The sequence below is a fragment of the Poecilia mexicana genome, unplaced genomic scaffold, assembly GCF_051168715.1.
Source record: "Poecilia mexicana isolate PSO_F unplaced genomic scaffold, ASM5116871v1 scaffold_11, whole genome shotgun sequence".
NCBI classification, from domain to species: domain Eukaryota; kingdom Metazoa; phylum Chordata; class Actinopteri; order Cyprinodontiformes; family Poeciliidae; genus Poecilia; species Poecilia mexicana.
This window is the reverse complement of record NW_028263380.1, coordinates 13,821,605-13,840,451: the sequence shown is the minus strand read 5'-3', so window position 1 is coordinate 13,840,451 and position 18,847 is coordinate 13,821,605. Positions and strand designations below refer to the sequence as shown.

Here is an 18,847-nt window from a genome sequence, read left to right as displayed (position 1 = left end):
GCAGCTTTAATAAAGAGGAACGGAATATCATTGGCATATGCCAGCCTAACAGCCTGATAAAATGTCAAAAAAAAATGTAGTTCATATTTCAGACTTCAAACACCTTTCAAGAAAAACACAGACCAGTAGATACTTTTAACATTTTATTGATAAATTATTTGTTTTTAAAAAGACTCATGAAGCATCTTTTCCTTCCGCCCGACTTTGCTCACCTTTACTGAAATCAAACTATGTACAAGGTATTTTCTAAATTTTGCCTACTTTGTCATCGTCACATTCAAAATAAGGTTCAAACTGTGCCCGCCGCTGGAGATAAAGAGATGGGATGTAGCACAGAGTTCACAGGAGGTCGGAGAGCAGCGATCTAAGTGGAGGAAGGACGGTTTACATTCGAACGCACAGGCAGTGGAGCAAAAACAGGAACTTCACAGCCATGATCTACCTCTGAAACGGAGCAAGACGCCACCTCAGCGACAGGAAGGAGGCAGCATGCATGTTTTTTGGGATTAATTTGAGAATAGTAGAGCAGTTTACAAGACTGTTTCAGAAAATGACCCGGAGAGGATATTGCTTTAATATGGTTTCAACAGCTGCAGGCACAGAACAAAAATAATATCTCAATAAAAATGTATTTATCTGACACTTTTCAAGACCAATACTGGGCAGCAAAGTTGGCACGCATGGGTAAATAATGACAATCATGTTTAAAAGTCAATCATTTTCTGAATTAAAGAAACGTAATACTATGTCAGAGTGGTTGCAATAGAGTATGAGTGTGCAACTATCAGTAGCTGGATTTTACTAGCAGCAAAACAATTTTATTTGCATAAAATATGAAGTGCAAAAGGGAGAGGGGTGTCTCATTTGGATCTGGCTATAAAAATGAAGATAAAGACTGCTTGTTGCTGACAAAGAAAGGTTCAAAACTGTTCAATTTAACCAGAGTTTTGAACTATGAAACAAGTATTCTTTCAAACATCTGGAAAAATCCAGATTTAAAGTTTTCCCACTCTTGGTTATCCGCATGTCTTGGTCAGGGTTTGAACATGTACCAGCTTTGGTCAGACAGCAGGATCAAAAACCTTCCCACCATAAACGACGAGACACATCCCCCCCATTCCACCCCGAATATGTTTCTCCAAGCAAACACTCCTTCACACTTTGCTTCTGCACTCAACCTGACTGCTCTAACATCTGAAGAATATGGAAAATAAAATAAAATAAAAGAGGAATTTGCACTTTCGGCCACGCCTGGCTTCGCTGAGCTGCTCCCGGTCTAGGCGAAGCTGTTTTCTGGGTAGCTGACTTTGATGGCCCCCCAGTAGCAGGCTCGTATCAGACATATGAGACCCAACAGGTAGGCGAACGCCCAGGACACGTAGGTGGCGTTGTAACGTCTGGCAAAGTCCCGAGTACCGACCTGTTGGAACACAAGAAAACAACAAATTACATATAAAATATATAAAAAAAACATTTTTATTATAAACCAACAAAATTAGTACATTACTGTTAAGTGCATGAATCAACAGAATCACCTTAGCTAGAGTTACAGCTGCAAACCCACTCTCTCTATTCCCTAAATCTTTCCCCATCCTTCGTTACAAACTATTTCAAGCTCAGTCAGATACACTGGAAAAAACCCAAAATCTTCCATTGCAAATATCTTGGTACACTTGAAATAAGGCAAAACTAACTTACAAGTAACTTTTAGGCAAGATATAAGAGCTTGTTTAAGCTAATTTCTTAATACTGATATAATAAATTAGTTAGTAGTTCCACTGGTAGATTATTTCACTTGGAACAAAACATTTTTCCTTTGCTATAAGTGAAATAACCTGCTAGTGGAAGTAGGACATTTTCAGCAATATTAAAGAATTTGTTTAAAAGTTACTTGTAAGTTAGTTCTGACTTATTTCAAGTGGACTAAGATATTTGCACCAGAAACTAGACCAAAAGTACTTGGTAAGATTTTGTGTTTATGCAGTGCAGGATCTGTGAACATTAATGTCATTTTTCCTCCCAAAACACTGATATCTGTCCTTCTATGGCAATAGCCCACTGCACTGAACCCCATTGGAAACCTCATGGTTATTCCGCCAAATATTGATCTCTGAACTCTTCCTGAGTTGAAACATTAGTATTGCTGTTTCAAAATTAATATGAACTTCTTTTCTTTGCATTATTTGAGGTCTGAAAGCACTGCATCTTTTTTGTTATTTTGACCATTTCTTATTTTCGGCTAATAAATACTAAACGTTTGCTTGGAATTTCAGAGACATGTTGTCAGTAGTTTTGTAGAATACAAGAACAATGTTCAATTTACTCAAACATTTTCCTATAAAGAGTAAAATCAGAGAAACTGATCAAATTAAGTGGTCTCTTAATTTTTTCCAGTGCTTCTAGTTATTTTTCTACTATGAAAAGTGTGTTTTTATCACTGCATATTGCAAAAAAGACAACAACAACAATGAAAAGAGCAGGACATACTTACTGTTAAACCCACTCCAATGAAAATGCAGATCATTCCTATAGTTATATAAGCACAACAGCGCCTCCTAGGGAGAGCGCTGCCAACAGACGATCTGCAGGAAGCAAAGTAGAAAACCGAGTCAGCATGAGAAAGGTCTGATTAAAAATAAAGAGGTTCATTTTATTTATGAGAAAACTCCTATGAATAAAGGATTAGAAGAAAAAACTGGAAAATATTCATGTTATTATGCGACTGAACCAAACATCAGCATCCCGGTGATCATGTGAGAAAAAGAAAATCCTTTTTGCACATGAGAACTGTCACATGAGCAGCATAAACGAGCAGATATCATCCAGACCCAATGCAAGCACAAATAAGAGGAGTCAACTGGCCTCAAGCAGCAGACTGGCATCCTGTTTTGTCCTTGCATCATTCTAACTTTCCTTTCCTCCCCTTCTCTGCGCTCACATGCCCCTCATGTGACTGGACTGGAGCATTCTTGAAGGATCGCTGAAATTCAGATCGCCGAGGGGGGCTGATCACCTGACTTCTAGCCTTCAACCTGCTTTTAAACCTCGCCACATTACGTCTCCAGTTCATCGTCCAGCTTTCTGCTTTCTTTCTAGATCCTCTAAATAAAAGAACAACTGGAATCCCCCTCCCCGCCATTTCCAGCCAAACAATCTGAAAGTAAAATGTGGGAACAGACAGTAAATGACTTAATGACGGTGAGCGTAACTAGGGAACTTCAGCTTTAAAACGCTGCAGCATCTTAACTTCCACCTTCCTTTTTACCATGTTTGATTCTTGTAACTGTTTTAATTTTGATCTTTGTTTTTTTTGCTCAAACATCTTGCATTTGAGAATATTATTTGTAGAAAAATTACAGATTAGTTTAAGCAAATATAAACAGGACAATATTAGTTATTTTTTTTACTTACTCTAAACTCATTATATGCTAGACTACATTAAAATATCTCATTTAAATCAGATTTCCTACCAGTTTCTGAAAATGTTGCAAAATCTAACAAAAAACCTGATTAAAATATTAAGAAAATTATTTTTTTTTAAGTTCCTATCAGAACTGATGGAAAAATATCTATTTGGATTTTTCCACAAAACGTTACGATTAGTCCGAGTGTAAAAACCAACAACATGTTGCAGTAAAGTCTGGACTTGTTATTTTTATCTCTACTGGCTCACTTCTTCTTTTTATCAACATTTAGAGGCCCGCTGCTGCAGAAATGAGACCAACATGCTTTCTCACCTTTAATTCTCAAAACAGTTCAGCATCCAGACAATTATTAACATCTGTTAAAGATTTGCGTGCATCTCAGCCAGAAAGAAAGTCTTTGAAAAGCATATTTATGTAACAATATTCAGGGCAAACTAGATTAAAGATTCCTTAAAAGTGAATGTCCTTAAACGTTTTATTACTAGTCCCAGCTACCTCTCTAGAAACCTGACAATTATGTAAAAAATACACAAAAAAAACCCCCCAAAAAGATACAGTGTTTTGTTTTTCCACAAACAAACTGCATTGGGCAAGAAGCTCCAAAGCAGTTCCTTATCATTTCTCTCAACAAACACCACTGATTGCTCCAACACCACTTCTTCATCTTGTGACCAGCCAACCTTACTACCACCACATGCGAGCCCGCCCTTTATAATTCCTGTCACACGTCTAGATTAGCTTCCCCTCCTCTGCAAATCCAGACCTCTAAAGAATCCGACTGCAGCAGGTTTACCCTTTAAGAAAGCGTTTGATTACAGCACCAAAGAAATGTGGCGCTCACATTTATGTCTGGGGATTTTATGTCTACATAAAGTTTTCTGACAAAACTAAAATCTGTGCAAGCTAATAAATTTCCTCAACAATTTGGAGCTAAAGAAATATGTTGTTATGTTTGTATTTTCTCTTTAAAAAGAAGAAATCCTTCAAGTTGAGAGTGAACTAAATGAATCCAGCATGGTTGCCTTAAATGCAAAGTGTGACAGCTGAGACTTAAAAAAAATTATTTTTTGGCTTGTCTGTTTAAATCTCTTTACATCACATGAACACCCTTTAGGAGCTACTATTAAAACGCATTAAACATTAAAAACCTTGAACATGCTAATGTTCAAGCATGTTTGCTAACTGGGTATTGGGAAATGTGTTGGCATATATATATGCTATTGCTCCAACATGCTAGCAAACAATCAACATGGTAAAAATAGCAATTGCAACATGTTTAACACGTTTATATGCAAAGAAGTTTGATCATTTTCAGTAATTGTGAACATGTTAGCATAATTACCTTAGCAACATTTACTAATGTCAGCTAGCATATTTACTAATGTTGGAGCCAATCAGATTATTTGGTCATTTTCAAACAGATTTTTTTAAAAGATTAGAATATTTGGTAAAATTAATGTTTGGATATGAGCAAACATGTTGGTATTAAATAATAATTAAGTTAGCAATGTTTGCTAATGTTCCCCAATACAGTGGGGAAAATAAGTATTTAGTCAGTCACCAATCGTGCAAGTTCTCCCACTTAAAAAGGATGAGAGGCCTGTAATTGACATCATAGGTAGACCTCAACTATGAGAGACAAAATGTGAAAAAAAATTTGAGAAAATCATTTTGTCTGACTTTTAAAGAATTTATTTGCAAATAATGGTGGAAAATAAGTATTTGGTCAATAACAAAAGTTCATCTCAATACTTTGTTGTATATCCTTTGTTGGCAATGACAGAGGTCAAACGTTTTCTGTAAGTCTTCACAAGGTTGGCACACACTGTTGCTGGTATGTTGGCCCATTCCTCCATGCAGATCTCCTCTAGAGCAGTGATGTTTTGGGGCTGTCGGCAGGCAACACGGACTTTCAACTCCCTCCAAAGGTTTTCGATGGGGTTGAGATCGGGAGACTGGCTAGGCCACTCCAGGACTTTGAAATGTTTCTTACGAAGCCACTCCTTTGTTGCCCTGGCAGTGTGCTTGGGATCATTGTCATGCTGAAAGACCCAGCCACGTTTCATCTTCATTGCCCTTGCTGATGGAAAGAGGTTTTCACCCAAAATCTCACAATACATGGCCCCATTCATTCTTTCATGTACACGGACCAGTCGTCCTGGTCCCTTTGCAGAGAAACAGCCCCAAAGCATGATGTTGCCACCCCCATGCTTCACAGTTGGTATGGTGTTCTTTGGATGCAACTCCGCATTCACTTTCCTCCAAACACGACGAGTTGTGTTTTTACCAAATAGTTCTACTTTGGTTTCATCTGACCATATGACATTCTCCCAATACTCTTCTGGAACATCCAAATGCTCTCTAGCAAACTTCAGACGTGCCTGGATATGGACTGGCTTAAGCAGGGGGACACGTCTGGCACTGCAAGATCTGAGTCCCTGGGGTCGTAGTGTGTTGCTGATGGTAGCCTTTGTAACATTGGTCCCAGCTTTCTGCAGGTCATTCACTAGATCCCCCCTTGTGGTTCTGGGATTTTTTCTCACCGTTCTTGTGATCATTTTGACCCCACGGGCTGAGATCTTGCGTGGAGCCCCAGATCGAGGGAGATTAGTAATGGTCTTGTAGGTCTTCCATTTTCTGATTATTGCTCCCACAGTAGATTTCTTCACACCAAGCTGCTTCAGTCTTCCCAGCCTGGTGCAGGTCTACAATTCGGTTTCTGGTGTCCTCCGACAGCTCTTTCGTCTTCACCAGAGTGGAGTTTGGAGTGTGACTGTTTGAGGTTGTGGACAGGTGTTTTTTATACTGTTAACGACTTCAAACAGGTGCCATTAATACAGGTAATGAGTGGGGGAAAGAGGAGCCTCTTAAAAAAGAAGTTACAGGTCTGTGACAGCCAGAAATCTTGCTTGTTTGTAGGTGACCAAATACTTATTTTCCACCATTATTTGCAAATAAATTCTTTAAAAGTCAGACAAAATGATTTTCTCAAATTTTTTTTCACATTTTGTCTCTCATAGTTGAGGTCTACCTTTGATGTCAATTACAGGCCTCTCATCTTTTTAAGTGGGAGAACTTGCACAATTGGTGACTGACTAAATACTTATTTTCCCCACTGTATGTTTAAACATTCACAAGCATGTCAGCAACTACACCTGGGCTTTAATAAACACATTAGCATATTTTCCAACATTTTAAGACATTAAACATTTTGCAAAACATGTGCACATCGGAAAACATGAATTGTAAAGAAATGTGTCCTGATCATTGTACATATTCCAGCAGACTCACATTTTTTTGCAGTGGGGACACTTGGCTAGCGTGTTAAATCGAAGCTCCATCCACTGTGGAGACAAAATAAAAACAATTGTTTAATTTGAGCTTTAAAGGATATGTAAACATACTACAATGCTACTCTTGTTTTAGACACAAATCAGCACAAATCTTCCTGGGACTGATTTCAAATGATCTGTTTTGAAGGTTTGCAACTATTTATTGTTAAAGTTAGCACCTCAAATAATTCAGATTTAATTTATGTAGCTGTGTATTAGTTGAGATTTTATCTGGGGCTTTTAAAAGTAGAAATAAAATCATTAATAACAGCCTGGAGCATAATAATGGAACATAATTAACCTGTTAACAGATGTGCAACGTTTACCTCTTAGACATGCGGCTTCAGTGAAAGAATGACATTTATTTAAAAAAAATTATTTTCATTAGTGTAAGCAGCAATTTTCAACGGAGGTTGAGAAATTTCTGCATTTACACATCAACCTTATTTCTTTTTTAAATTAATAATTTCTCTGGAAGCCACATGTGCACAGAGTGGTATTATGAGCGTGAAGAAAGCCACAGACTGAAACAGATGTTAGGCTTTTGTTAATATGTCCACAGGTAAGATCAGGTCTTTTTCAACCTCTTGCTGTGCTGGAGGAGAGCCGTCGCTGGGGAGACCAGACATCGGCTGAGATGACCTGGCGTCCTCGCTGCCCTACAGGCCGCAGGTGACAATGCGCAGACGTTAAGAAATATGCATCTATGAAATGGTGGCCTTGTATGTGCACATTTTTGTGACATAAAGTTAATGAAAGTGAGCATAGACTACCGTATTTTCCGGACTATAATCCGCTACTTTTTCCCCACGCTTTGAAGCCCGGTGCGGCTTGTCTGCGTATTTTTTCTTCAACCACCAGGGGGCTCTTTAGCAGGAAGTGAATCATTGGAAGTCAAAATTGGAAATCAAAGAAGAAAGTGCTAATTTTCATTTAGAGCAAGCGTATGTTAGCAGCAGGCACGACGGAGAAATTTCTTCAAACTCATATGATGCAGCTTTTTAGTTGAAGGAGACAGAGGGCTGCGGCCTTGATAATTCCAGCAGGATTTCCAGCAGGATAGGACCTAGTCCTCTGCTGCCCTCTGCTGGGTCCTTATGGAAAACAGAGAGCGGTGGAGATACCAGCGGCTTATGGCCCGGTGCGGCTTGTATATGTAGGTTTCCATTTTTTTTTGTTTGTTTGTTTTGTTTTTTATTTTTATTTCTTTTTTTTTTTTTTTTTTTTTTTTCAAAAAATGTGTAGGTGCGGCTTATAGTATGGTGCACTCTATAGTCCAGAAAATACGGTAAATAAAGTTGTATAGTAGTGAGAACTACTATACAAAAATAAAGTTTTGTGTGGCTTCTAGTCGGAGACGTAGAGGACAAATAAAACACTGAGATCACTTGAAAAAGTAAAATACCCCAATCTTGCTTTTATAACTATTTTAAAAGTCATTAGTTTTCCACTGATAAATAAGTTGGTTCTACTGTAGTGTAGACATAAAAAAGCACAAGCTTTACATGACAAACATTTTCCATATTTAAAAGTGACGTTTATCCTGCACAATTTGAGGGGAAAATATAAAACATAAGAATAGTCAAAGCTATTAAAGCTAGAATTTTGAGAGAGTCCTTCTGGTTTAGTTTCAGTACTCAGGAGTTCACGTCAGCCAGTCATTTAATGATTAACTGTAAATAAAGTTCAGTTGTCCAAGTTGGATTTTCCTGACATTTGCAGCTTCTAGATAAAACCGTAGTTTGCTGTAGTAGATTAGAAATGAATCAAAATGATTTCATTTTACAAACATATCAGCATAGAGAAGGAAACAATAAATACATAGAATGATATATTGTTTATATCATGGGCTATTAAGAAAAGCCACCATAAATAAAATAAAAATTAGACGAGGGCTGGCAGCTAAACGAGAAAGGAGTTTAGTTAGCTTGATACACATAATCATTTTCTGATGAAAAACACATGGATCTGTTCTATTTCACATATGCACATATCTATAATGAAGATTTCTGCATTTTCTGGCACTTTGAATAGCCTACTCAATATTAAACTATAATAATGATTGGGTTTCATTATCTGTATGACTTAAAAATTATGGAATAATGTGAGTGTTGGTGTCTAGGAAGCTGTAAAATTTCTAAGGTTGCATTTACCTCTGGAAATCTCTCAAACATCAAAGCTAACAGTGAGTTTAACACAAAGTTTAACTTTGATGAAGCAAAGGCAAACGTAAAAGGCATCATCACCTTAATATAAATCAATGTAAAGAAACTTTTTCAGAAATTCTTAAATTCTCAATATTAAAAAGGCCTTGGAAAAGTTAATAAAGTTCAGAAACTTTGACATTTCTCTATGCTGAAAATGAAAAATGAACTATGATACCTGAATGGACCACACTTTGAAAATGTGGGGAAATGTTTTCCGTTCTCCACCTTCTGACCTCACAGGTCACCAGAAGGAATCCGGCATCCACAGTGAAACAAAGTGGTGGCAGCATCATGATGTGGGTGTTCTCCATTTTAAATGGAGCTAAGGTTTTTGTCAAGTGTAAAGAAAGGCTGAAGATTCAGTCAGATTTTATACGTCATCTTCATGTGGAGTGAAATCATTTGGATTTCAGCAGAGCCAAAACTTAATTCTCAATAGATGACATGAGATGCTTTTACAATGCAACAGATACTCAAGATAAAATAATGTGAGGGATTCTAAAAATCTCCCACCAGAGAAGACTGAATGGGATAATTATTCAAAATGTGCTGTGATAAAAAAAATTTACGACTTTTTTTATGCTGCTTAATTTCCTCCAAGCAGATTTATTTTTCAGACAAATTGCTCAGGATACAATCAAAAGCATAAGCCAATGTGCAACGAGGCTGTCGAAATGACGTCTATGCACAACAGTAACAGCAGCAGAACAACTTTAACGTATCTGCAGCCGACTGGGCGTGTTTGTCTGTGGGTTTCCGTACCAGGAAGGTGTTTCCACAGTGACCACACACCACCCTCATCCCCTCAGGTTGGATGGGCAGTGCCGGCTGGGCGGGCTGCTCTTCGGGGATCACCATCACCGGGCTCAGGTTGATGATGCGTCTGCTGCAAAAAAAAAAAAGAAAAAAAAAGGAGCAGTCGCAAAAGTTCAGGATTCGAGAAAGTCAATAAATGGAAAAACACCTAAACAAACACATAGCTGAGCTCTATTATGTACTTGTGCATAATACTTTTGTTATTGCTCAAGTAAAAGTAAACTCTTCAACTTATCAACATTGTTATGAATGAAATAAATATTGATATTTTGATTAAATATATCACATTTTATGTTTTAAGCACTTAATATATTGAATTGTGGGTAAATTCCTGTTACTATCAGCTGCTGCAGGTTTTTGCAACAACCACCAGCAGTTTAAACAAACGTTTTGAAAATAAAAATGCAGACAGCAGCATAATCTCATTATTCCATACAGGGTTCACTTTCTAAATAACAGTATGGTTTCATAGTACATCAGTTCAAACATCTTTTCTTGCAGGAAAATAAAAATTATGCTAACCCTGCTCATTAAAAAAAAAAAAAACAATGCCTGTTCCTTAATGTCTTTGTAAATATAGAAACAATAAATATAGTTTCTCATGTCTACTTTTCTTTGTCTACCAGAAAGTTATTTATTACCAAAATGGGTTTTTTCCTCCCTCTGTATTAGATAATAACAAATAGGCAGGTAATGATCCCATTAGCAAATGAGGTGAAACTAAATGAATGAATCTTTTGCTAACCAGTTTGGTCGAGGACATCCTATCCTCCTGGATGTGTCTTTACAGATCAGCAGGCAGTTACAGGGACACCTCACATACTTCTTCCCTGTAGGGGGGTTCTTGATGGGCTTAGCGAGAACACACAGAAACAGCTCATAAACACACAGATACTGATTTTTTTTTTTTTCAGATATGAAGGCTGAATTTATCCTGAAGTTTGTTTAAGAAAAACATGTTTACTTTCTACATGTCAAATCAAACCATTGTGTTTGATTTACCGTTTCTTATTTGCTCAGTGACAGACAGCAAAGGAACAGTTTCACTTCATATTAGCATTGCATTGTGATGGTTTGAATTAAACTTTATAGTGACAAATTTACTTTCGCTTCTTTATTTCTGCTTCCTGATGAGCTTTTGTTATTAGTCAGTCCTCAGCAGACTGAAGGAATGTGGAATAAGTGTAGTCTGCACTTTAATCTCTAGAGAAGTAAAATTAATGCAGCTCATACCCATTTTATTACATCACAACCACAGACTCAGACATACCATATATATTTGAACCTCCTTTATCCAGCAGACTTTAAAAAAAAATCCCTTTATTAGTAAAACGAGTCCACCTTTACATGATTTATTGCCAGCATGAGTACAGATGCTTTGTGAAGGGCTCAGATGTTTTTAAGAAAGCATAAAGACCAAAGAATGCTCCTGATATGTCAGAGAGAAAGTTGTGGAGAAATTCAAAAAGGTAAAAAAAAAAAAAAAAGTAAAAAAAGACACGCTTGTTTTGTTTTTTTTTTAATTGAGAGTATCAATAAGTTTGAAAATATGATTAAATGAAGTTACTGTGTTCAGTTTAGTGATACAAATCATACTTTATGTGACTGGTGTCCTAAAGAGACGTTACTTTTTTCCACCCATGAGCTCTGACTGCTGTGTGATGCAGTCACAGCCACACATCTACCCAAAAAGAAGCAAAAAAATAAAAGTTTTTATTGTCACTTTTTATCATTATCACAATAGTAGCACAAAATATCATGAATATCACTTTAAGTCACAATTTCAGCAGCTGGATTTGCACAGCAGTTAGCGTAACTCCACCGAAATCTCTTTTCATAGAGTCGACTTAGAGAGGTAAATAAACGTTCCCGCCACACTTTTCAGATTTTCACTCCATCTCCTCCCTCGGCTCACCGTTGCTTCGTTGCAGACCGTGCACTTCACGACGTGCTGGTGCAGCTTCCCGTCCAGGTTGATGATGGACTGGCAGACGCGGCAGCTGATGACGGGCACGCCACCGGCGTCGGGGCTGGCGATGGCTGTGTAAGGAGGAGGTAGTTCGGCTTTCAGAGGGAGAGGAGGACAAGGAGGACACACACAACCCAGCTGTTAGTGGCATGCATCTGACACACACAGCAGCAGCAACATCAACTATCTGACTCCCTCCGAACTCAGATTTCAGAGAAGTTTCATAAAAAATTTGTGGGTTTTGATGTTAGGAGAACTGAGTGGAGGATTGTGTTTTTTTAAGTTTATCGTAGAGGTTTATAAAGCTTTTTTTTTTTTTATCTGCTGTTTGAACTCATTTATAATTGAACTGTTTGAGAAAATGGCCCTTTAATTTTAGGATAGAAGTCTGATCTGATTCATTCAGATCAGATTTCAGTTCATTTTAGCTTAGAAAGCTTTTCATGTAAACAATTCAATCAATATTAGTCCGTACTAATTAATCCTGCTAATATAAAAATTGTGAAATGTGTCAAATTAAAGGAGCAGAAGCCTTTCTAGAATAAGCTACCAACTTATTTGAAAATGTCAAAAACGCATTTTTGATTGTTCAAACTTCTGAAATGAAATGGGAGAGTCTGCTTTTTTGTGATTGTATTTTTAACAATATTATTTTAAAATAAAGATTTTCACTGGGTGGTTATAGAAATAAGACTAAAATGTACAAAAGACAGTGTTTTTCACCTTTTGTGACAGTTTCCTTTCTACAAATATGAAAATATCAATCCTTAGTGAACTGATTGTCAAAACCAGAGAGTGACAGATGAAGGCCTTACAGTTCTGATTCCTGTTTGCAGTTTCCTTTTGGGGTCTGAAATCCGACTCAGATTTTTGATCGATTCTCTTTTTTGAGGACTAAAACACATTTGCACTCTTCTATTTACATCCTTATCTTTAACAGGTTTTTAATTTAACAAAAAAAAGGAGGAATCGCAAGATGAATACAATTTATCCACATAAGTGTTTAACTTTTATCTGATGTTTTAATTCAAAGAAAAATCATCCAAGTGCACGATGCTGGTTGATGTCACAGTAACTCTTCTTTTTAATCCAAATGACAAACATGATCAAATCAAAATTAAACTGGCCATATTCATCTTTACTCAAAGGTATATATTTGTTTTTGTCTTAATGTTTATAAAACAAATTACAATCATAAATGCACATGTGCAAAACCCCAAATCACTCAAACCTCTCTTTGCACCATCTAAACATTACTTGTGTCTTTGTGCAACACTGTAATTGTGTCCATTTATTGTCCATAAGAAAAAAAAAAACAATTAAAATAAAATAACATATGCTCATATTTCCTGAGAAGTGTCCCCTGCGTGTTTCGTCCTCGTCTTCAGCAGGTAAATGGATTCTGACACTTGGCTCCCAGTCAGTTACAACCACAGGGACAGATGGGACTCCCTGCCAACATTTAAATAATCCTGGCTAGAATTACAACTAGAGCAGGCCACAGACGAGGCGCTCCTAGGTAGTGCAGACATGCTCATTTGTAAAAAAAAAAAAAAGAAGAAAAAAATCCCTGCAAAATACTCCAACAGGACCTGCTGTGCAATAATACAGATTTAAAAACTGACTAAGATCCAAGATGATTCCTTCTCTTTCTGTCTCAGCTGTCTCAGTTCGGGCCTGATTTTGCTTCCACCTCTCCCTCTTGGTATTTTTGCACAGATATGGTGCTAATGCATGTCTGAAAGTGAATCCACCCATTATGGATTTCCTCTCTGTGTGTCCTCTGAGCCAGAAGTAAGACAAGAAGACAACCCATTAGAACCACAGGCGGCATTACCACAACATGCAACCCACATCACCCCGTTTAAAGGCCCCAGCCTTTATTATAGTAAGACTTAAAGTTTGTGGCAAAACAATATAAATAAAACACCTGGCATCCACCAAAACTAAGGCTGTAAAAATATTTTTTTATTTTTTTAAATTTATAGAATATTGTAAAAACAAGTTGTATATTATGGCCTCAAATTGCTTCAAAAGGTATAATTGTGACTATGCTAATTATTTTAGCATAATTAGCATTTCCAGGTTTGTCTTAAATGGAAGCAATACAGTGAGGATAGAGTGTGGCTAAAATTAATTTGCAGTATTTTACAAAGTGTCTGACTAGAAGACTGATTTTTCCTGGTCAGTGAACACATCACACCCAAACGCTAACAGGCTCTGCCAGCTGCACCACTCTTCAGTATGGAAGTTTCGAATGAGGACAGATAACTCAAAATAACCTGTTTTTAGTATCACTGAGGCAAAAGAGGCACAGAGATGCAACAAGCTACAGAAAAATGTGTTTCTTTGGTGGCATGTGGGATTTTTTTTTTTTTTCAAATAGCTACAAGAGAGAGCAAGGCTTCAGTAAGTGTTGGTTATTTTATTCACTTGCCATTTCGTACTCAAACTTTTTGAGTATAAAATTACTCCATTTGCAAAATAACGTCAACTCATTCCTGCCTAAAGAACATTTAGTTGGGCTAAATGTTCAGCTGGTAACAAGGAGGCTAAACGTGTGGCATCAACGCTGGAAACAAGTAAAAATAAACCCAAAAATCATTCATGCACAACAAGAGTTTTATTCAGAGCAATCTCCTAGTTTGGTCAGAATGTTTCTTCAGACTGGAAGTAATATCAACATTTTGGAGTGACTCAGGGAGGATCCCAACTTAAATCTAACCGAGATGAGCCAAAGAGTAGAGTGATTGCAGGAAGACCTTACAACCACAAAGACCAAGAGCTCGTCATCCAAATACTGATGGAAACATCAAAAGCTGTACAGAAATAATAGGAAAGCTCACTGCTGTAATCACAGTTTTCCAATTGATTATTAAGAAGTTTATAAGTGATATTTAATGTTTATTTTTTAAGCAAAAAGACTAAAAAAAAAAAAAAAGAATTCCCAAACTTTTTTCTGCTTTGACTTTCTTTTAATATTTTTATAATAATAATAATAATAATAATAATAATAATAATAATAATACATTTTATTAATAATCCCATTTATATCTCAAATTCAGATCCCTCTTTTTGACATACATTTCCTATCAGAAACTAACTTTTTGGTAAAATGATAATTATTTTCAAATCTAACAGGAGTATTTTAGTGTTCAGTAGTATGTATTGCACAAAATATGAAGCAACACTAAAGTCTGATTGACTTTCCATTCAGCGGAGAAGTAACAATTATTATTATTATTATTATTACTATTTTTTTTTTTTTGGCATCTGAACTGACTCATATCAGCTCTATTTCAAAATCTAAAACAATGTCAGATCAGGACTGGATTATCCTTCACTAAACCCGGATTATTAAAGACCCCTTGTGACCTTTGTTTTGTTCAAATATAATTTATAAGGCTACAAATCAATAATAAAATGTTAATCAGTAAAAAAAACATGTTTTTATTGAAGTCTTAGATTTATTTTATTGTGAAAAACAAACTGAGAAAATTCAATTGAACAATAATCTATTTATTTACTCCAAGTTAACCAGAAATGAAAAAAAAAATAAAAAAATAAAACAAAAACGCATTTATTTCTCACCCTTTATGGAAAGTCATGGGTTGGATACTTTTGAGTGCCATTACGGAAACACAAATTAGCACGTGCAATCAATGAGAGAACAGTACGCAAACCTGTTCTCAAACAGGTCCGTCTTATTTATTTTTTTACATTTCAGTTAAGCTCATCAGCCAAACCTAAAGCCTAAACAGTAAACTCCAGTAACAGCAGAGTGCTTGTATCTAGACTTTAGACCAACTCTATTGTGTCCGCATGGGAACTGACTGTGTGATTTAAGTTGTTGCATTCAGTGCATGAAGTGCATAAAACAAGCAGATTATCAAAACTCAAACAGGTAGACTTTCTTCCGTCCCCTTAAAACAATTGAAACAAACGCAACAGATCTCTACTCGATTTCAGTTTGAGCACAAAAACAAAGAGAAAGGAACAAATTCTGTCCTTTTCACGCAATCCCTTAAATGCAGCTGGTTTTTTGGTCATCGCAGTCGTTTTGTTTTAAAATGCCATCACGGTTTAGACGAAAGTAATCCGCCTAACAAATTGGCTGATTATCGGCCAGCAAATTTTAGAGTGGAATTACCAGATAATCCGAGCAGCAGAGAGGGCAGAGAAAATAGGCCAAGAAATAATAATTTAAGCTAACATTCATTTAGGAGTTTACCCAGCCACTCTTGCACAAACAGACTGTCGCTTCATAGATCCTTAAAGTCTGTGTGATTAATCCAACGGTGAAGTATGAATTTGGCAGGATTAGAGCACTTTTTCCCCGAACTCCTGAAATTCATCCGGTCACAGATTTCGTTCATTTAGTTTCTGTACAGCAAGCTGCATTGTTGCAGGGCACAAAAACAACAGCGCATGAACCCTCACGCCGAGGGAAACCAGGCAAACGCTAAATGGACTTCTCTGTTATGAAGAAAGCAATCACTGAGACTCTGATCTGGACGGAGGGGGGTTTTGCGGTTTAAATAAAGCCAACAATGCGGAAGAGAATGTGCACATGTGCAATCACATTTTACTCAAGTTTTAAAGCTGCTAGCTAAACGTCTCTTTAAGATCCTTCACACACACTTCAGATATATTTTATCTCCCATAAAACACATTTTTGCGACTCATTTTCGGATGTTTTAGTCAATTGTTGCTCGATCAAGATCACAATCAAAATAATAACAAGATTAGACATTAAAGCACCCCCTAATGACATCACATAAGGCATAAGTCAACTGAATGAGTTCTTGAGTGACATTCTCGTTGCCCATTTTTGTCTTTAATTATGTTCTTCATCATACTCCAACTTCAAAGGGTGTTTATGTGTGTTCCGCAAGTCTGCGGGAAAATGTTTGGTAGCGTTTCTGAACACTGACAAAAAAATAAAAAATACCCCCTTCTGAAACACATGGCAACCATAAATACATGACCAATACCGATACGTTAAAAAATGACTACCACCAGCAATGTTGGTGCTGATATATTCGGCGTCCCTAACAAATTCTTATCATTTTACAGCAAGTTATAATTAAATTCATACTGTTAAAGGGATATTTTGTGCAGAAATGCGATTAGTGGATAACCAGCGAACACGGATTCGTCAAGCTTTGAGGCACATTTTTGATCTAACAGAACTTCATCTCTGAAAATTATTAGATTAGATTATCAATCCTTGTCACAAAGGAGAGAGAACTATCTTTGCTGATGGCTTATGAGTTTATAGGGCAAAAAAAAATAGTATGAGTTCTTATTTTTGACGCATTTATTGAAGACGTTTAAGTGCTTGAACTGATCATCACCTATCGGAGCCAAATGAGGGGGAATTGGCAGACCGACTGGTGAATCAGCAATCACAAATTGTCTAGTAATCATGACAGATTGGAGTGATCATTTCCTGACTGAGAGGATGGAGGACTCCATGCTGGAGCGCCATTAATCTATAGAAAATCTGGGTTTTGTATCTAGATAAACATAATGAAAAGGGGGGTTTAAAAAAATCTGACTTTTCAGTATTTGATCTGCTGATCACTGTTCAGGGCTGACAAGGAAAAAATGGTTTGACTCCACTCTTTGGTCAATATACTATACATCTCCATTTCACATCTTCAAGCCATCTACTGTATCAAACACTCAGACCACTGAAACTATCTGTTGAATACTGACACCGATTATCTTGCTATTTGCATGTTTTCTTTTCGTACAGACAAGCAAACAAGCATCTGCTTTCTTCAATGTGGTAGCTCACTCATTTCTTCTCATTTTTAAAAGGACACATCTGGCACAAAAGGCTGGTGGCCTGGCTTCATCTGCAGTGCCTCAACTCTCTCCCCGTAAACACACAACACTGACGCCTACATTCAAAGCTGGATTCACACATTTTCTTCCTATTAGTACCACTGTTGTCATCCTGCAAACACCCCCAATGCTCGGGGAGTCGTGACGCAAGCATTTCTGCTCTAAAACCCGGTTGGTGTTATTGTAGGCCCCTCTCGTCTCTAACCCACTGCTCCAGTTCTCACAGTCCAAGCTCCACCTTTGTGTCAGCTGCCGTCGGATTTCCAGCCGATGCCCTTGCCTCGCTGCGCCTGGCTCCGATTTATTTACGCACAAACCCGATACGCCCTGAAAATGATTCAGCATGCATGCAGGCAGGCAGAAATCTAGGGAGAGTGTGGAGGGCCGTGGGGGGGAGTGGAGGATCCGCAGGCTGTGTTTACCTCGGGGACTTGAGTCCTGCAGGTACGGGGGAGCCGTGGGGGTCACGTTCTCCGAGTTGGGGGCCGACAGCAGCGGAGAGCGCTCGTCCATGCCGTCGGAGGCCATGTCTGTCGCCGTGACAAATGACGGGAAGCTCCTGGCTGCTGCGGCGAGTCTTCCCACGGCACGGAGAGGGAGGTGGCGGGGATTGCAGCCCAGCTGCTGTGGCTCTTGGTGCCGAGTTGCTCCGGTCCTGCAGCCGTGGTGACGTCAGCCGGCTGGAGGAGGAGGAGGAGCTCCGCGGTGATCCCCTCCCTTCCCTCTCCTCCCTCAGCTGTCGCCGGGTCACAGCGCAGGAATGTGGTCTAAAATATGTCCCCGAAACACGAGTGTGAAAAGTTTCCACAAATGCTTCGACATAATTTACTATTTTTTTAAGCAAAAACAATTATCAATATGATATCAATCCGATCCTGAAGATAAAGTTTCATTATTTAGTAAAAGGGAGCGACTTGAACGTTTCAAGTGACGCAGTTTCCAGTTGTCGCCGCTAGATGTCGCTGTTGGACTACCGATTCCTTTACAGTGCGTTGAAAAACTATTCTGACTTTTTCAACAAAGACTCATGTATTTCATTGGGACTGAGTGTGATACTCCAACACACGTTAGCGCAAACCTGTGAAGTGGAGGGAGAAATAATACACGGTTTGTTTTCAAACTTTTGCATGGTTTCCGTTTGCATGAATGAACTAAAACCCACTGCCACTCCTAGAATTGGAAAATCACCTTATTAGCATGGCAATAGTAGAGCTCAGGTGGGAGAAAGTACAGCTATTAGGCATG

At 37.8% G+C, this 18,847-nt stretch overlaps 1 protein-coding gene across 2 annotated transcripts; it reads right to left on the bottom strand.

Moving 5' to 3' along the window:
- Nucleotides 1-130: 130 nt before the first annotated feature.
- On the bottom strand, nucleotides 131-18,303 carry pip4p2 (phosphatidylinositol-4,5-bisphosphate 4-phosphatase 2). 2 transcript variants are annotated; one of them, XM_014988513.2, is made up of 8 exons: nucleotides 18,025-18,303; nucleotides 11,696-11,844; nucleotides 10,526-10,632; nucleotides 9,727-9,850; nucleotides 7,342-7,416; nucleotides 6,717-6,769; nucleotides 2,492-2,582; nucleotides 131-1,420 (listed from the first exon to the last, which is right to left on the bottom strand). In XM_014988513.2, exons 1-8 carry the CDS (start codon nucleotides 18,128-18,130, stop codon nucleotides 1,277-1,279), a joined length of 849 nt encoding a protein of 282 aa, XP_014843999.1. In that variant the 5' UTR covers nucleotides 18,131-18,303; the 3' UTR covers nucleotides 131-1,276. The 2 variants fall into 2 exon arrangements, with proteins under 2 accessions (XP_014843999.1, XP_014844000.1); XM_014988514.2 differs by lacking the exon at nucleotides 7,342-7,416 and having other exon boundaries at nucleotides 18,025-18,300.
- Between the last annotated feature and the right edge of the window lie 544 nt (nucleotides 18,304-18,847).

Coding starts and splice junctions, on each gene's coding strand:
- pip4p2 (XM_014988513.2), bottom strand. CDS start 18,130: ATGGCCTCCGACGGCATGGACGAGCGCTCTCCGCTGCTGTCGGCCCCC. Junction 11,845..18,024: donor GCAGGACTCAAGTCCCCGAG/GTAAACACAGCC, acceptor TCCCTCTGAAAG/CCGAACTACCTCCTCCTTAC. Junction 2,583..6,716: donor TGTCCCCACTGCAAAAAAAT/GTGAGTCTGCTG, acceptor TGCTTCCTGCAG/ATCGTCTGTTGGCAGCGCTC.